This window comes from Hippopotamus amphibius, chromosome 9 (genome assembly GCF_030028045.1).
Source record: "Hippopotamus amphibius kiboko isolate mHipAmp2 chromosome 9, mHipAmp2.hap2, whole genome shotgun sequence".
Taxonomy (NCBI): Eukaryota; Metazoa; Chordata; class Mammalia; order Artiodactyla; family Hippopotamidae; genus Hippopotamus; species Hippopotamus amphibius.
The window spans coordinates 111399187-111417589 of record NC_080194.1 but is presented as its reverse complement, the minus strand read 5'-3'; the positions used below and the strand labels follow the sequence as shown (position 1 = coordinate 111417589).

General features: G+C 38.1%; 1 protein-coding gene across 2 annotated transcripts in view; it reads left to right on the top strand.

Annotated features, from left to right (window-relative positions):
* LOC130861656 (S-adenosyl-L-methionine-dependent tRNA 4-demethylwyosine synthase TYW1) overlaps positions 1-18403 on the top strand; it is a 179959-nt gene that overhangs the window by 40969 nt on the left and 120587 nt on the right. For both annotated transcript variants that reach the window (XR_009055602.1, XM_057750717.1), the window contains exons 10-11: positions 8322-8440; positions 13694-13803. Coding sequence is in view for 1 of the 2 variants with exons in the window: in XM_057750717.1 (XP_057606700.1) it covers positions 8322-8440; positions 13694-13803 (229 nt within the window). In the remaining variant the exon portion in view is untranslated. The remainder of the gene's footprint in view (positions 1-8321; positions 8441-13693; positions 13804-18403) is intronic.

The following is an 18403-nucleotide window of genomic DNA, read 5'->3' as shown; positions in this document are numbered from 1 at the left end:
AACAAGGAAGACAATATGTATAGTTATAACTCTGCTGATATTTGCACTTGGTCACCTGGTCATAGTTGGTATTTATACCTTCCTTCTTCTACTAGGCAGGCCACATTTCCTCTGTGCTCTGTCAGTAATGCTTCCTTACCAGGTGGGTGATTCTGTCAGTGAAGAGTTTGAGCCAGTAGTGGCCCCTTCTGCAAGCTTTTCTTAAGTTCTACTGCTGTAAATGAGAATATGAAAGAGATGTATTAGAGAGTCCCTTGGTTCCTGACAAAATTTTTGTTTCTATGGCATGAGGAGCCAAGGGCTAGCATTAACTGTCAGGAACTGTGGAGGGCCTGCTCTTTCAGCCTACAAGCCAACAAGTTCGCCTGGCAAAGTTTCATAGATGTTGATGGACGACCCAGGATGCCTGGGTCAAGGACAAAGCACAGCAGCCAGATTGGGATTCATGTGCAGGTGGGGAGGCAGATTTCTGGTGCTTCCTGATCCTTTGTCTTTCCTAAATCCTCCCCCTGTTTGTACTGTTTTAACAGTTTGTTTAACCAGTTTAAAATTTCCTCTGTAGTATGAAATAAGTATCTAAGTCAAGAATTAGCAAACCTTTTCTTAAAGGGCCAGATAGTAACTTTTTAAGGTTTGTGGGTCATATATATGCTCTTGTTGCAACTTTTCAGCTCTGCCATTGTAGCTTCAAAGCAGCCAAAGACATAAGTAAACAAGTATGGGTGACAGTATTCCAACAAAACTTTACTTACAGGAAACAGTCAGTAGCATGGCTTTGGCCCATGGGCTGCAGTTTATTGACCTCTGCATAGAACTCTCCATCCCCTGTCAAAAAGGAAGAGTCTGAAAGTTTACCCTACTTGCAGGCTAGCAAGTTAGCCTGCCACAGGTTCATGGATGCTGGCAGAAGGCAAGTACAGTTTATTACTCATAATAACAGCAGTAGCCAGAATATCATCATTTGCTCTGGTTCCTGAGCCCCAGTTCCCATAAAGCAGCACTAGGAAGGCCAGGTGTAACATCTGCACATATGTTGTAGGAGAGGGGCCCCAGGCTTAGGGAACATGAATCTTTTATAATGGCAGTAATCCTACCTGACTTTTGCCCTAGAGGGACACATCTTCATTATACTGAACAGTAAACATACCCATCATTTGTTCCAGAGGGAAACACTGTATCTTTCAAGGCTATTCATTATATAAAGCTTTTTGAATAGGTAGTCTAGAATAAGGACCTCTGCTTGCAAGACATTGAGAGAAAGACCTTTGGAGAATTGTCTCCCAACACCCCACCTCCATCCCCACCAGGTTGATGTACACAGAGCCTATTTAGCAGTGGTATCTTGCATCCATTCAGTATGGATCTGCTGGGCTGCAGTTGTATTTTCTCAGGCTCTCGTTTGCCTCGGGGATAAGAATTCATGAAGTAATGAATCTGAAACTATTTATATTTTTTTCTCCTACATTCATAACATGAAAACTTTTGGTTCTAAGCATGTATTGCTCTCATGTGTTTTCTTTTTGCACCCTGCTTGTCTACTAATTTTTAGATGTGAGAGCACGTCCTTTCAAAATACAATGTCTAAGGACTTCCAGTGTGGACAAGGTGGCATAAATCCTTTTCTCCCCACTCCTTCCTGCTATGTACAGGAGGCAACCAAACAAGAACTCTAGAATAGAGTAAGAGGAAGGCTGACTGGTTTGGGACCCCAGCACTGGAGGAACAACAGAGCAGCAGGATGTCTTACACCGCCCCCCCCACCTCCCCCCACCTAAAGAAGAAGGGAACCCAGAGCTGTGTTTATTGAGTCTTAATCTAGCAACAGAAGGCCACTCACTCAGTTAGACGTGTTCCTCTCTAGTATGGAATGGGAGTCCCTCTGACATATTCAAATGAGCCCAGGACCACTGGCAAAGGGGATCATTTAGGAGCCCCATCAACTATAAGCAGCTGGGACAAGTGCTCTCCTTCCCTGCTGAACCGTAAATTTCCCTCCCCTGCTAAGAGGTACCAGACAGTCAAGTAAAAGTGGAAAGAGAGAGACCTCTCCTTACTACCTTACTCCTGCAACAATTGACTTGGCGAGTGAAATGTTCTCCATGTCTGCTGGGCCCAAGACTCCCTTCCCTTTCTGAGACATACTGTGGTAGCTGAGTGGCACTGGCAAGAGGGACTGTACCACAAGAAGTGGCCCATCTGGGGAAGCTAAGCTTCTTTGTTCTTGTGTCCCAAGACTCCCCTCTCCCACTCAGAGCTACTGGGGCTGCCCAGGGCCATCAGCCAGAGGGACGCTGCTGCACAAGCAGCCTCCTCTGGGAAGCCTGCCGGCCTGAGACTCCCCTCCTGCATTGAGAGACCTCTAGTGTGTCACCCTGAAGAAAGCTCTTCCACCTGCTCTGATGGTACCAGCAGAGATCAGTGGGAGCCCAAGCAAAATTTCATTGCAAAACCTCTGAAAAGTAAACTGCCTTTGGAGCCACAGCATACAAAAATAGTCCAGGACCTGCAGGCTCAACCTAAACAAAGTGCCTGCTGCTAAAATGAAAGAATGAAATAGAATCTAGAAGCCTCCTAACATAGTAGACAAAATGTCTAGGATGCAGTAAAAAAATCACCTGTCATTCCAAGAACCATGAAAATCACAACTTGAGCAAAAAAAGGTAATGAACTGACACCACCACCAGATGAATCAGATGGTGAAATCATCTGACAAGGATTTTAAAGCAGCTGTCATAAAAATGCTTCAGCAATCAGTTACAAAGTCTCTTGAAACAAATGAAAAAATAAAACATCTCACAGAGAAATGAAAGTTATAAAAGGAAGCAAGAAGGAATTATAAAATTGAAAAAATACAGTAACAGAAATAAAAACTCACTGAATGGGCACAGTAATAGAGGGGGAGATGACAGAGGATAGAGTCAGGGACCTTAACAAGTAACAGAATGATCTGTGATCAGGACAAGTTGATAGAATTTACCCAATCTGAACAGCAGAGAGAACAAACTGCAAACAGGATAGAACCAAGGAAATCTACACAGAGATACCCTAAAATTATTGGTCTGAAAACTAAAGAAGAAAATAGTCTTGAAAGATGCTAGAGATAGACAATGTACTAACATCAATTTGACATCAGATTTCTCATCTGAAATCATGGAGGCCAGAGGGAAGTGGCACATGTTTTTCAAGTGTTGAAAGAAAATAACTGTCAATCATGATTCCTGGGTCTGGCAAAGCTATCCTTCAAAAATGAAGATTAGGGACTTCCCTGGTGGTGCAGTGGTTAAGAATCTGCCTGCCAATGCAGGGGACACAGATTCGATCCCTGGTCCGGGAAGATCCCACATGCCGTGGAGCAACTAAGCCCATGCGCCACAATTACTGAGCCTGTGCTCTAGAGCCTGAGAGCCATGACTATTGAGCCCATGTGCCACAGCTACGCCCGTGTGCCTAGAGCCTGTGCTCTGCAACAAGAGAAGTCACTGCAATGAGAAACCCGTGCACCACAGCGAAGAGTAGCCCCTGCTTGCCACAACTAGAAAAAGCCACACAGCAGTGAAGATCCAACACAGCTAAAAAATAAATAAATTTATTAAAAAAAAAAAAGAATGAAGATTAAATAAAGACATTACCAGGTGAAAGAAAACGGAAAGAATCTATTTCTAGCAAATTGGCTCTTAAAGATCAGCTAAAGGAAGCTCTTCAAACGTAATGAAGTGATAAAAGAATGATTCTTAGAGCACCAGGAAGGAAGGCAGAATGATGGAAAGAGTAGAAATATGGGTACATACAGTAGATGGTCATTCTCCTCATAACTTTTATAAATCATATTTGATGATTGAAACAAAAATTATTACACTGTGATGCTCAAGACAATTATATTTATTTATTTATTTTTATTTTTTCTGTTTTTAATAAAGAATAGTGGACTTACAATATTATATTGGTTTCAGTTGTATAACATAACAATTTGATATTTTTATAGATTCTACTCCATATAAAGTTATTATAAAATCTAAACGTAAGACTTGAAACCATAAAACTTGTAGAAGAAAATATAAGCAGTATGCTCTTTGACATTGGTTTTTGCAATAGTTTTTGGATCTGTCTCCTCAGGCAAGGGAAACAAAAGCAAAAATAAATAAGTGGGACCTAATCAAACTTAAAAGCTTTTGCACAGCATAGGAAATCCTCAACAAAAAGAAAAGGCAACCTACTGAGTGGGAGAAGATATTTGCCAAAGTGGTATGTCAGATAAGGGGTTGATATTCAAAATACATAAAGAACTCATTCATCTTAATATAAAAAAACTCCAAACAACCTGATTAAAATATGGGCAGAGGAACTGAATAGACAATGATATTTAAAAGAGGGAAAATTAAAGGGATCTGAATGGAAGTGATGTTTCCACACTTCACTTGAAGGTGGTAAAATGTTTTTACTAGTAGACTGTAATAGGTCGTGTATGTATATTTTATACCCAGAACAACCACTACAAAAACTACACAAAGAGATACACTTAAAAACAAAAAAGAAATTAAGATGGAATCTTAAAAATGTTGAAGTAACCTGCCGGAAATCAAGAAAAGAATAACAGGAATGAGAATCAGAGGGAATAAGCAGGAAACAATAAAATAGTAGACTATTTTAGGGCTAATGTGTCAGTAACTGCTTCACATGCAAATATTCTACATATGTAAATCAAATGATAGAGATGGGCAGAGTGGATTTAAAAAGTGACCCAAATATAAGATGTTTATAAGAAACTCACTTCAATTTCAATGACATAGGTAGATTGCGTAAAATGATAGAAAAATATGTACCATGCCAACAGTAATCCAAAAAGCAGGATTGCCTATATTAACACCAGATTAAGTAGACTTCAGAGCAAAGAAAATTACTAGAGACAGAGAGTGACATTTTATAATGGTAAAAAGATCAATCCCTATTATATGAATATATACCAAACATTAGAGGCTCAAAATAAATCAAGCAAAAGCTGACATAGTTGAATGGAGAAATTTAAAAAAAAAACCCCACAGTTATAGTTGGTAACTTTGAAATCCCCTCTCAGCAACTGCTAGAACTACTAGACTGAAAATCACAAGGATGTAGAAAATCTGAACAGTAGAGTTAGCCAGTAAGATCTAGTTGACACATAAGAACATACCACCCAGCAACAGCAGAATATGCATTTCTTCCAGGTGCCTGTGGAATGTTCACCAAGATAGACCATGTCCTAGGCTATAGAACAAACCTCAGCAGATTTATAAGTATTGAAATCATACAGAGTGTGTTCTCTGACCATAATGGTACCAAACTAGAAATAAGTAATAGAAACAGAAGGAAAATCTCTAAATATGTGAAGATTAAACACCCATTTCTAAATAAGCCTTGGGTCAAAGAGGAAGTCTCAAATGAAAAAATATTTAGAAATGAATGATAGTAAAAAAAAAATGTGTGTTTATATATATATATATGAATATATAGAATGTAGCTCAAGCAGTGCTCAGAAATTTCCAGCAATGCATACTTGTATTAGAAATGAGGAAAGATCTCAACTCAGAAACCAACAAAAATCTAAGTAAATGTGAATAAAAATCTAAATGCGAATCTAAATAAATGTTCATGGATTGAAAGACTCAACATAGTAAAACATCAATTTTGCCCAAATTGATCTGTGGGTTTAATGCAATTCCTATTAAAATCTCAGAAAGGTTTTTGTAGAAATAGACAACTTATTATAAAATTTGTAGAGAAAGTCATGGGAATGTAAAATAGCTTAAACAGTATGGAGGAAGAATAAAAGGGGAGGAACCACACATCCTTATATTATAGCTTACTGTATTGCTGCAGTAGTCAAGATGGTATGGTGTTGGTGGAGGGATGGACATATAGGTCAGTAGAACAGAATGGAGATCCCGGCAGCAAACCCACAGATATGCTTAATTGATTTTTTACAAAGGTTCAAAAGCAATTCCTTGGAGGAAGGATAACCTTTCCAATTAACAGTGTTGGAGCAATTAGCCATCCATAGGGAAAACCCCAAAAACCCACCACCACCAAACCATGCACATCAAAAGTACACACACAGACACACACACGCACACACAAACATACACACATTTTGAGTTAAAAATTAATTCAAAATGGATCAGGACCTTAAATCTAAAGTGTAAAACTATAAAACTTATAGAAAACAGTTTTTAAAGGAAAAACATGCCATCCTTCTTCTCACATGTGTATGTCCCTTTATCCTTGTAGCTTTTCAGTATTCAGTTTGGATATCTCACCTCTGAGGAGTTCTCACTGGTCCTGGAAGGCTGGGCTGGGTTGGTCATCTGTCCCACAGGCTCCAGTAATACCATGCTGGGCATTTGTCTTTTCTTTGCTTGCCCGGCATCTGAGTCTTTCATGTTTGGAGAATTTCCCATTAAATGGGTTTTGTTTGGTGTGAGGGCCTATTGCCGGCTACAGAAGCTAAGGAAGACAGATACTGTTTCCTGGTACCATGTCCTGGCAACTTGGGTATAAAAGCATCATCTAGGATAGTCATTCTTTTCAGCCAGAGACATGGAATGTGGAGCGAGTGATGGAGAGGGACTGGGACATGGAGCACTCATTCTTATGCTGGTGGCAGCAGCATCTGTCATTCAGGGGTGGTACTGGTGGTGGTATCCAGAGAGGGGTGGTGTCTATGGTATATGGCTTCTGGGGCATTGAGTGGTGGTCCTGCTGCCAGCCTTCCTTCATTCTTGCCTTTATAATGGGTCTATGAGCTGTGAGATCCTTTCAATCAATTCCTTTTCTTTTTAGCCAGGCTCAATTTCTATTGCTTGCAAAAGAATCGTAATTGATTCAGTCAGGCTCCCATAATAGTATTGCACATTTTTCTTGCTTACCTTCCATTTCCTCAAACCAGATCATGGGTGGGGGTTCTGTCTTATTAGTCATTGTACATTCAATACACAGCGTGCTTGAAATATGGTAACTAATTGGTAAATAATAAAACATGCAGGTGTTCAACTTGGTTTCTCTATTGACATGATATTGATATTTAGTGGTAATTACTCTAACTTTTGCATATGGTAGACTTTAGTTTTCAGTGCTACTTGCAAGATTTGAATATTTTGTTTGCAGTCTTGAATATGTTATTGGGAACTTGGAAGAGAGTTTGTAGAAACAGTTAGCCTGAACAGTATTTTTTCCTTCCCTCTTTTTCTTAGTGCAAGTACCAAGTGAAATGCACAGGGGAACCCCTTTTATCAGGACAAAAAATAAGGCTTTGTGATTAATTGACATAGTAATAAGCTGGTAGATTTTATGTGGACAGATTGTAACATCAGTACGTGGATGTATAGTGTGCACTGATATGTATGTGTAAAGGCTCCCCACCTGTGTCTCCTCTTTTGTTGTTCCCATTGTTAATTCCATAGTATTTCAGTCAGTTAGGCTCAAAATCTCAGTCATCTTGGGCGACTTCTGCTGTTTTGCTCTAATTGGGAATGGCACTGATTGTACCTCTTTAGTACCCTTCCCCTTCCCCCCTAATGTTATGAGCCAAGTCATCAAGACCTGTTTTGTATAACCTCCTCGCAGGTTTCACTTTTACTGAAATCAAGCCCATCTTACACAGAGCTCCTGGATGGATCTTTCTGCTGATACCTCCAGAAGCTTGATAGTATCTTGTGATTCCAACCCTGAGTTGATCTGCAGTATTTCTTCAGATTACCATTCTCACTACACTTACTGTGGTTTTACCAATCACATATTAAGTAGTGTTCTTTTTTGGAATAATCTGTTTCTTGTGTACATGTTGCTTGTCCCCTCAACAGTCTCAATATGTTCAAATTCTACCATTCGGTTGACATAGAGAATGCTCCAGGTTGATGTAGAATATGCTTATCCACCCTCCTTTATTTGATGCAGAAAGACTCTTTCAGATGAGCGCTACCCCCCCCCCCCCCCCCCTTTCTGGGAGCCTATCTTATCTCTTCTTTGGCATTATATTATTGTACTAATACTTGAGGCAGTTGGATGGATTTGAGAATGAAAGCATCCATGGTCCTCCCTATAGAGCTTTCAAAGTTAATGAATCATAGGTTTATCTCATTAGATTATAGAAAACTCAGAGCAGTATCAAAACCCAAACACCATCAAAACACTGTAATGCTGTAATGTTAATTTTCTGCCTCATGCAGCTACCAGTAGGGGTATTTATGCTTACGAAACACATGGTTTCTTCTTTAAAATGATGCCTTGGTGTTTTGTTTCCTTGCTTTGAGGATTTTATTCAAATTATCGTTTGTTTTTTACTTCCACAGTCCATGCTCCGAGGGAGAGGAGGTTGCTATAAACATACATTCTATGGCATTGAAAGCCATCGTTGCATGGAAACTACCCCGAGCTTGGCATGTGCGAATAAATGTGTTTTCTGTTGGCGGTAAGTGAAAATGAATGGCCATGGTGACCAAATATGTAATGATCTATAATAATCAATTTCTTCCCAGTACTACACTCACATTTACCTAAAGCTCTGTTGTTTCTGTAATTAATCCCCTTTTTCATTCCTAATATTATATTTATGCATTTGGCTGCTTTTTCTCTTGACCAGTTTTATCAGGGGTTTGCCAATTTTTAAAGTTTTTGAAGGCCAAAATTTTAGCTCTTTGAATCCTCTTCATTGTATCTTTGTTTTCTTGTTCAATGATTTACTACTGTTTCTTTTTCCTTTGTTCTTTTTCTAAGTTAAATCAGATCATTAGCTCATTAATATTGTCTCCTGAAAGTCTTCTATTGTAAATTTCCCTCTGTTTCTTTAGCGATATTCCATAGATTTTGATTAATCATTATTCAGCTGTAAATATTTTCTAATTTCCATTATGATTTCTTTGTAACTCATGGGTCAAAGAAGTTTTTTTTTTAATTAGATTTTGGTGATTATATTTTTGTTATTAAATTTTAACCAAATTGTATTATTGTTACAGTACATGGCTTCTAATGCAAAATATATATAATTTATTGAGAAGTGCTATATGCCTAGCACATATACAGTCAGGTTTAAAAAAATCTACCATATACTCATGAAAAGAGTGTACTTTTTAATTGTCACGTAATAAAACAACAATAAAACCTGTTACTGATTATTTGTTTTATCATTATTTAGTAGTCTTCTTAATCCATACTTATGCTTTTTTGCATTAAAGTCTATATTTTCTCACATTAATATAACTATACTAGATTTCTTTTGGCTACTAATAACTTGGTGGTCTTTCTTTTTCCTTTGTTTATGTAACTTCAACTTTTATGTGCCCTTATATTTTAGGTGAGTTCCTTATAAACAAGTTTTTGGCTGGATCAATTTTTAAAAATTAACTTCATTGAAGTTTTATTTACATACAATGAAATGCACCTGTTTAAAATGTACAATTCAGTGAGTTTGGGTAAATGTGTACATTCTGTGACTGTGACCATGGTCAAGATGAAGAACGTTCTTATCAGCCCTAGTGGTTCCCTTGTGCCCCTCCCAGTCAGTTTCTCTCCACCCAGGCCAGTCCCCGGCAGACCGATTTGCTTTTTGACAATATGTATTACTTTCCTTTTTCTCTCAAGTTGCATAAAAATGGGATCATTCAGTACGCATTTTTGTGTCTGGTTTCTTTTGCTTAGTAAAATGTTTTTGAGATTCGTCCATGTTGTTATGTATATCAGTAGTTTGTCCCTTTTTATTGCTGAAGAATAGTCTGTTGTTTGGTTGTACCACAGTCTATTTATTCACCTGTAGTTGAGTATTTGAGTTGTTCCCAGGTTTTGACTTGATTATGAATAAAGCTGTTATGAATATTAGTGTATAAGTCTTTTGTACACAAATATTTTCACCTGTGTGTGGAGCTGCAAGATTTTTAAAAAGCCATTTGCATAAATGGACAATCTAGCTTTTAACTGGTGAGTTTAGTTGGTCTCTTTATAACGATTTTTTAAAAATAAACTTATTTATTTATTTATTTATTTATTTATTTATTGACTGTGTTGGGTCTTCATTGCTGAGCATGGGCTTTCTCTAGTGTGGCGAGCAGGGGCTACTCTTGGTTGCAGTGCATGGGCTTCTCACTGCGGTGGCTTCTCTTCTTGCGGAGCATGGGCTCTAGGTGCGTGGACTTCATTAGTTGTGGCACGTGGGCTCAGTACTTGTGGCTCATGGGCTCCAGAGCACAGGCTCAGAAGTTGTGGTGCACGGGCTTAGTTGCTCTGCAGCATGTGGGGTCTTCCCGGACCAGGGATCGAACCTGTGTCCCCTGCATTGGCAGGCGAATTCTTAACCACTGTGTCACCAGGCAAGTCCCATAATGATTGTTGATATTGATAAATATTGATAAATAGATACATTCTTGATAAATATTTTTATTCTCTTATTTTGTACTTTTGGTTACCTTGCTTTTCTATTTTGTTTTTTTTCCTTTTTTTTTTTCCTTTGTTTTCTATCATAGACTACTTTTATGGTAAGGTATCAGTTTGGGTGTTTCATGGGAGGCTTTTCAGGTTATCTTGCTGGGAATACTAGCCCTGAGTGTTGTCTTTCAGCTCGCTGCATACAGTTTATCATTGTAGAATTGAATTTTTTATGTAAGTTGGAAAAATGTCTAAATTGCAGAAATCTTTTCTTTTATGCTTGCTTCTAATTCATTTTTCTCCTTTATTGTTGAGTGCTTGCTCTTCAGCTCCTCAATTCTCTGTAGGCCTACTCATGTCTCTATTGCAGTTCATTTTGTTGTGATCACTAATGACTTCCTTCCCATTGAATCTAATAGAGGTGACTTAATTCTCATTTTAATTGAGCTCTAGCAAAGCATGCTGGTAAAAAAGGGCTTCTTGTGTTGGGTTTAGACACACTAGTCTCTTCTAGTTTTTTCTGCCAACGCTTTGACAGTTTCTTTTCAGTTTCGCCTTGTTGGCTCTTCTTTGTCTCATTCTTTGCCTGATGAATTCTCTCTGATTCTGTCCTTGGCTTATGATGGTGGGAGTAGTATGCCATCTTCATAGCTTCACTACATACCTGTCTGTGATTTGACACCTTTACATTCTGTATCTCTAGCCCCAGTCTTCCTTCTGAGTTTTCATCCTCTGTTTGCGATTGCTTATAGGATATATTCTTTCAGATGTTCAACAGGTATTTCAAGCCCAACTTGTCTACTAGGAGTTTACTATGCTCTCTGTTAACCTCTTCTTTCCTCTTTTGGTAGTGGCACTATTAGCTATCCAGTGGCTTAGACGGAAAATCTCTACTCTTTCTAACTCACTATATCTATTTGTATACTTAATTCTGTTGATTGTATTTTAGGTTCTCATTATTTTATCCTTTACAACTAAAATGATTTAATACTTTGTGTCATCTCTTAATTTATCTTACATATTGGTACAAGAGCTATAATTCTTTTAAAAATTAAAAAAATAATTTCATTGGTCATAAAGGTAATCCAAGCTTATTATAGAAAATTTTAGAAAATATCAAAAATTATAAAGAAGAACAACTATCTGTAGTTCAAGCATCCAGGGAAATCACTGTTAATGCTTTGTAGTATTTGCTTTCTGTTTTTTTTCTCTAAGATTTTCCTTTCATTTTAAAAAATATGGTTGAGAGCATTCTCTACTTTGTTTTATATCCTGCTTTTATTTTTTAAATATAAGATTCTTGCTCTATCATTAAAATTTTATATGTGTAAACTTTTTGTTTTGAAATAATTTTAGTTTACAGAAGATTTGCAAAACATTTCTTTGGAAATCTTCTGTAAATTAAAAGTTCCCAACTTTCCCTAATGTTCAGACCTTACTTAACCATGGAACAACTATCAAAACCAAGAAATTAACATTGGTGCAATATTATTAATTAAACTGGAAACTATTTCAGCTTCATTGGTTTTCCCACATCAAATTTAGATGTCATGTCTCTTTAGTTTTCTCCAGTTCTTTAGTCTTTCCTTGTCTTTCATGACCTTGACACTTTTGAAGAGTCAGGTATATTTGTATTTGGGAAAGAATGCCCATAGAAGTGATGTGACTCTCTCAGCATATCGTACTAGGGGGTACTTCTCACTTATATTACAGAGTTTTTTGAACATAAGTAGAGTGAGTAGTATAATGAATCTCTGTGTACATTTCTTAACATACGTCCAATCTTGTTCCATTTACCTACCCTAGCCCTCACTATATTTTATTGCAGATCCCAGCCATTATTGTTTTTATCTGTACATACTTTGATTGACAGGTAATATAAAAAACAAGGCCTTTAAAAAAAAGAATATAATACCATCATCCTATCTTAAGTCCTTTTACATGTTTTCCCTTTCCTAGTTATCTAGGGTTATAGTCAAGAAACTGAAAAATAACTTTTTGGACACTCTGTTAAATCAGTGGTTCTCAACGGGGGCAAAATTTCTACTTTTCACCCAGTGGGGAAATATATAGCATTTGACATTGTCTGGAAACATTTTCAGTCATTGTAACTGAGGGAGGTGTTACTGGCATCTAGTGGGCAGGGGCCAGGGATGCTATTACACATCCTATAACACACAAGACAGCCCTCCACAACAAAGAATTATTCAGTTCAAAATTTCAGTTGTGCTGAGGTAGAAAAATCCTGTGTGCAGTGGTCCAGAGCTGTGTAGTATAAGAATTTCATAATAGTATATTTGCCATTTCTACTATGTATGTTGGCTACTGTTGGCTAAGTTTTACTTTTATATAAGCTGTAAACACATTACATCAGTACTCTTTTTTTAGTTATAATGTCAGTTATTTTTAGAGTAATTAAAAGTAAAAAAAAGTGAATTTTATTTTTCCTTATTTTTTTTTCTTTTTCAGCACTCATCATTTCTTTGTGTAATCTAAGTTACTATCTGTTACTTTGCCTGAACAATTCCCTTTAGCATATTCTGTAATGTAGGTTTGCTGACAAGGAAAATTCTCAGATTTTTGTCTGCAAAAAGTCTTTATTACTCCATTTCTGGAAAGATATTTGCACTGGGTGTAGAATTCTGAGTTGACAAGTTTGTTTCCTTGAAGCATTCTTTCAGGTGTCATAGTTTCATCTGACTTATTCGTTTTCTGATCAGTTGTCAGAAGTAATTTTTAGCCTTTGTTCTTAAGTAATGTGTCCTTTTTTCTTGACTTGAAGGTTTTCTCCTTTTCTTTTGTTTTCATTAGTTTAGATACCATATTTTTAGGCCGTTTTAAAATATCTTGGTTGTTGTTCTGTTAGCTTCTTGGATCTGTGGTTGTTTCTCATGAACTTTGGGAAATTGTTGGCCGTAGTTTTTCTACCTTTTTTTCTGCTTTGTTCTCTGTTTCCTTTCTGGGGTTTCAGTTAGGTCTTCCCATTGCACTGCCTCTCAGAGAGGGTCTTGCAACAGTATTCTACTGATGGTCGTTACTGGATGCTTGTTGGCTTGGTCATGTGTGGCTGCGAGAGGGGTGCATGTTTTGTATTGTTCTGAATAAGCCTCAGTCTTGGCCAGGCACTTACCATCTACCCCTCTCTGCTAGGTGTCATGACTCAGAATAAGTTGTAAAATACAGCTCTAAATAGCTGAGCTTTTAATAGGAAACCAACACTGATTTTATAATTATATGGACTTCCTCATAGGACATGACTAGCTGAGATTTAAAGGGAGTCCTTTAGAACTTTGCCTCATTTTTCTAGGCACCACACCAATCCAGTGGGTACTGAATGGCGATGGAAGATGGACCAGCCTGAAGTGATCTTAAAGGAAGCCATCGAAAACCACCAGAACATGATCAAGCAGTTTAAAGGTATTTATCGTCCCTCTACAAAGGAATGCTGATAGCCTGAACTAAACTGGCAGAGGAATTGCCTCCTTTGGCAGGATTTTGTCCCTGCTGGCAAATTCTCATATAAGAAAGTGAAAACTTTGTAGAACTATTATAAATATTTTGGCCTTTTTAGTTTTTACTGATAACTTTATATCTTATATGATGGGAGAATTAAAAAACTTAATTCAAAGCGTAGCTATTTATAATGTGTTGCACTCGGTCTGTAAGTTTTACCTGGGAATGTATCATCATTCTTCCTAAAAACTTTTGCTGTTATTCTGTCTTGGGTCCAAAGCAGCCTTGTGAATGGACTGAAATTTTTATTTTATTTATTTTTTATTTAAATTTTTTTGAGGTGGACCATTTTTAAAAGTCTTTATTGAATTTGTTACAATATTGCTTCTTTTTTTTCAAGAACTTTTATTGAGATACAACTGACATACAATAAACTGCGTATATTTAAAGCATACAATATGATATTTTTTTTCTTATTAGTAATGTATGTATGGCAATACCAATCTCCCTGCTTCTGTTGTTTTAATGTTTTGGTTTTTTGCCATGAGGCATGTGGGATCCTGGCTCCCCAGCCAGGGACTGAACTCGCAACCCCTGCATTGGAAGGTGAAGTCTTAGCCACTGGACCACCAGGGAAGGCCCTGAAAATTTTGAATCGTAGGAAATTTCTTAAGTAATATCAGTTAGATAGTATTGGGAAAGCATTTTTGAATAAATGTCTTACAAAAAAGGAGGGTTAAAATTAATCAAATTTCCCTCACATGATCCACAGTGATGTGTAGAATTCTGCCAGTCTGTTTCTAGAGTTTCCTGATCTAGTTGTGTCTCATAGTTCAAGTTACTTGACTCTGCTGGAGATTGCTGGTTCTCAAGCATTGGTGTGCATCAGAATCACTCATTAAAATAGAGATTCCTGGTCTCCTTCCCCAAAGAATGATTCAGTAAGTCTGAGGTAGGGGCCAAGAATGTGCATTTCCGACGGATTTCCTGGTGGTATTGATGTTGTTGACCTGGGGACCATACTCTGAGGCCCACTACTGTAGATAGATGTGGAGGACTTGTAAAGTGATGGCTTCATAAAGACAGATGCAGACGATCAACTGAAATAAATCTGTTAGGTTCCATGTTAAATGTGCATACCGCTGTCTCCACCTGCCACTTGTTAGTCCTCTCCCCTCTGTTCTCCTTTCCTTTCATATACTACAACAACAACAACAAAATAAATTCCACCCAAGGTTGTTTTGATTATAGGCACTCTTGTGGTGCAAGCCTCATAAATGGGAGTCTTTATAAACCCCAGTAATTAGCATTTTGAAGACCAGGTGATTCTTTGATGCAAAGAAATTTATTTGGTCAGGTCACTGCTTCTTGAGATCGCAGTGCTTGTGATGTTGTTTTCCTAACACCACCCAGCAGTTCTCCAGGTCTCAGCAGACACTGCCTGGGTGTCTGACAAATTTAATTCAATCCTGACACTGCCTGGAGGTGGTATCAGACCCCACAGGTTAAGGATTCAGTCCTGTAGGACTGCCCCCCGCTTCAGATGCCAATCACAAGTCTGGGATGTTACCTGTGCTTCTGACCGACTGGCTGTAAATTGGAAGTTCCCACACCCTCCTCCTCAGATTCCTTGTTTGTTAGAGTGGCTCACAGGGCAGAGAAACATTTACTTATTTTTACCAGTTTATTATAAAGGATATACATAGGTCACAGATGAATAGGCAGATGGATAAGTATGTCTGGAGGGTCCTGAGGCTGGGAGCTTCTGTCCCCATGGAGCTGGAGTGCACCACCCTCCTGGCATGTTCATCAACTCAGAAACTCATCAGATCTTGGTCAAGAGATTTTATAGAGCTTAATTCGCAGCTCCCTTCCCTTTCTCACAGGTCTGTGGGTGTGGCTGAAAATTGCAGTCCTTCAAACACTGGGTCTTTCTGGTGACCAGCCCCATCCTTGAGGCTATTTAGGGGTCCTACCCTTTGTCACCCCAATTGCATAAACTTAGGTATGCTCAAAAGGTGCTCCTTATGAATGACAGAAGACACTCCTACCACTCAGGAAATCCCAGGGGTTCTGGGAGCTTTGTGCCAGGAACCAGGGACAAAGACCAAATCTATTTCTTATTTTTTATCATGGTACTTCTTAGTGCTGTTCTGATTTCCTAGGAGAAATTGGGAGAGCAATGCAAATAATGATTCAAGATCAATAGCAATTTATAAAGGATAGTCAATTATACCTTTATTTTATTCTTTATGAATTTTCTAGGGAAAGTTGCCCTATACATGTTTGTGTGTGTCTCGGTATGTGCTAACCTGTTGCACATCTTCAAAGACGCTAATAAATATTTTAATATTTCATCTTGGCTTTTAGTCTCAAGCTTTTTTTTTTTTTTTTTTTTTTTGGAACAAGTCATTTTCTCTTATTTGGATAAAGTGGTGTCTCTTTCCAGTCTTTTGGAAAATTAAGTGAAACTGTGTAGTGAAGAACTAGTAAGTCTCCACATCAGGAATTTGCTAGCTTTTCTTAGGCTCTTTGTTGATTTAGTAATATTATTGATTGTTGATCTTCAAATAAACCATACGCCTTTTCAATAAATTTCAAGGCAAAGTCTTGTTTTCTTTTGGATAGTGTCTAGTCAGAGTTCTGCAGAGAAAGAGTCAACAGGATGCTGTGTGGGAGTGTGGAGAAAGAGAGAGAGAGAGAGATTGATAGCGTGAGATTGGCTTAAGGAATTGGATCATGTAATTGTGCAGGCTTGGCCAGTCAAAAAGATAGATAAAAATTATCTGATGGGGTAGACCAGCAGGCTGGAGATTTAAGGAAGAACTGCAGTTCATATCCAGAGGGGCAGTCTGCTGGCAGAATTCCTTCTTTCTTGGAGGAGATCAGCCTTTGTTCTTTTAAGGCTTTCAGTTGATTGGATGAGGCCCACCCACATTAGAGAGGGCAGTCTGTTTTACTCAGAGTTCACTGACTTAAATGTTAATCTCATCCAAAAGACACCTTCACGGCAGCATCCAGAATAGTGTTTGACCAAGTATCTGGGCACCATGGCCCAGCCAAGTTGACACATAAAATTAACCATTCCACATAGTAATATCAGAAGCAGGCAAATATCAGTAATTTTATCTTTGTAGTGTAATCAGTTTGTTTTGGTTTTGTGCTGAAAGAGCTAGATGAACCCTTAAATAAAGGGGTGATGGCTGAGGATGTGTGTTTCCTGGACACCTGGGAATCTCCCTGAACAAACTGTGTCCCAGGGAGTTTGTATGGGAGGGAGCCGCCCTGAGGAGTAGACATTCATTTTTCCATTCCGAGATGTCCTTGATACAGAATGACAATCTGAGTTTTGATAGCAATTTTTCTGACAGGAGCATTTTTGCAAATGCACTTTAAATGGAAATAAGAGATGAATAAATCATGAGGCCACCTTTCTTCACATTAATAACATGTGTTAGGTGAGCTCGGTGAGCACATAGTCTTTGTCGTCTGCCTGGCTTACTGGAGGGTTTGTCCTGTGCAGAAATATGTACCTGGTTAGTAACCTTGTGCTTGCTTTTTTTTTTTTTAATGTTTATTTTTATTTATTTATTTATTTAGGCTGCGCTGAGCCTCAGTTGCAGCACGTGGGATCTTCATTGAGGCATGTGGGATCTTTAGTTGTGGCATGCATGCTTGATCTAGTTCCCCAACCAGGGATAGAACCTGGCCCCACCCCCCGCACTGGGAGCTTGGAGTCTTACCCACTGAACCACCAGGGAAGTTCCACTTTTTGCTTCCTTTAATCAGTAGACATCTCAGATGGTTTGTCTTCAGGTACCCATGGCATAAGAGACAAAAGAGTTTTAAAATTTATATATTGTCTTGTAGGGGGAGGACAGATATAGGATTGCAGGGAGAAAGAACAGAGTATGTCTGTGAACAAGTGAATCCTGAGTAGGGGTGAGAATGCCTAAAGGGGTGGGGATGACCCCCAGAAATTCAACAACTGCCATTCATTTCATCCTTAAAAACAGCTTTTATAGAGTATCTACTTTACCCCTGTAATTCTCACAAAGGATTCTTTTTGCATACCTTAATTAATTGACTTGACAAAATGTTACCACATCAGCAAAACATCTCTTTATTTAAACAACAATAAATTTTCTAGGAATGTTTTCAGATTATAACTGGTTGATATTTGTACACTGACACTTTTCAGGGTACCAAAGCAGTTTTTCTTTACAGTAGTGGTAGTAGAAAGCAGGTGTATATTTGAAGGTGTGATGGGAAGTAGGCAGGTTAGCACATGGGCATAAAAGAACTTTCATTCATTGTATTTTCACTAAGAGGGAGAACTTCCTTAGTTTCCAATTTTTAATGCTTTGTACTTCATTCTGTGCTTAATCAAGACATTACTGTTTTGAAAATCTATCTTATTGCTATAATAACTAAAGCAAATTCTACTGTGAAACTATAGTATAAGAAAAGGGAAAAAAACCCCAAACAACTAATTACTGAAGGATGAAATAGATAATTTGTAAGAATCCAAAGCTCTTCTGGAAAACTGGGGTGGTCTGCAATA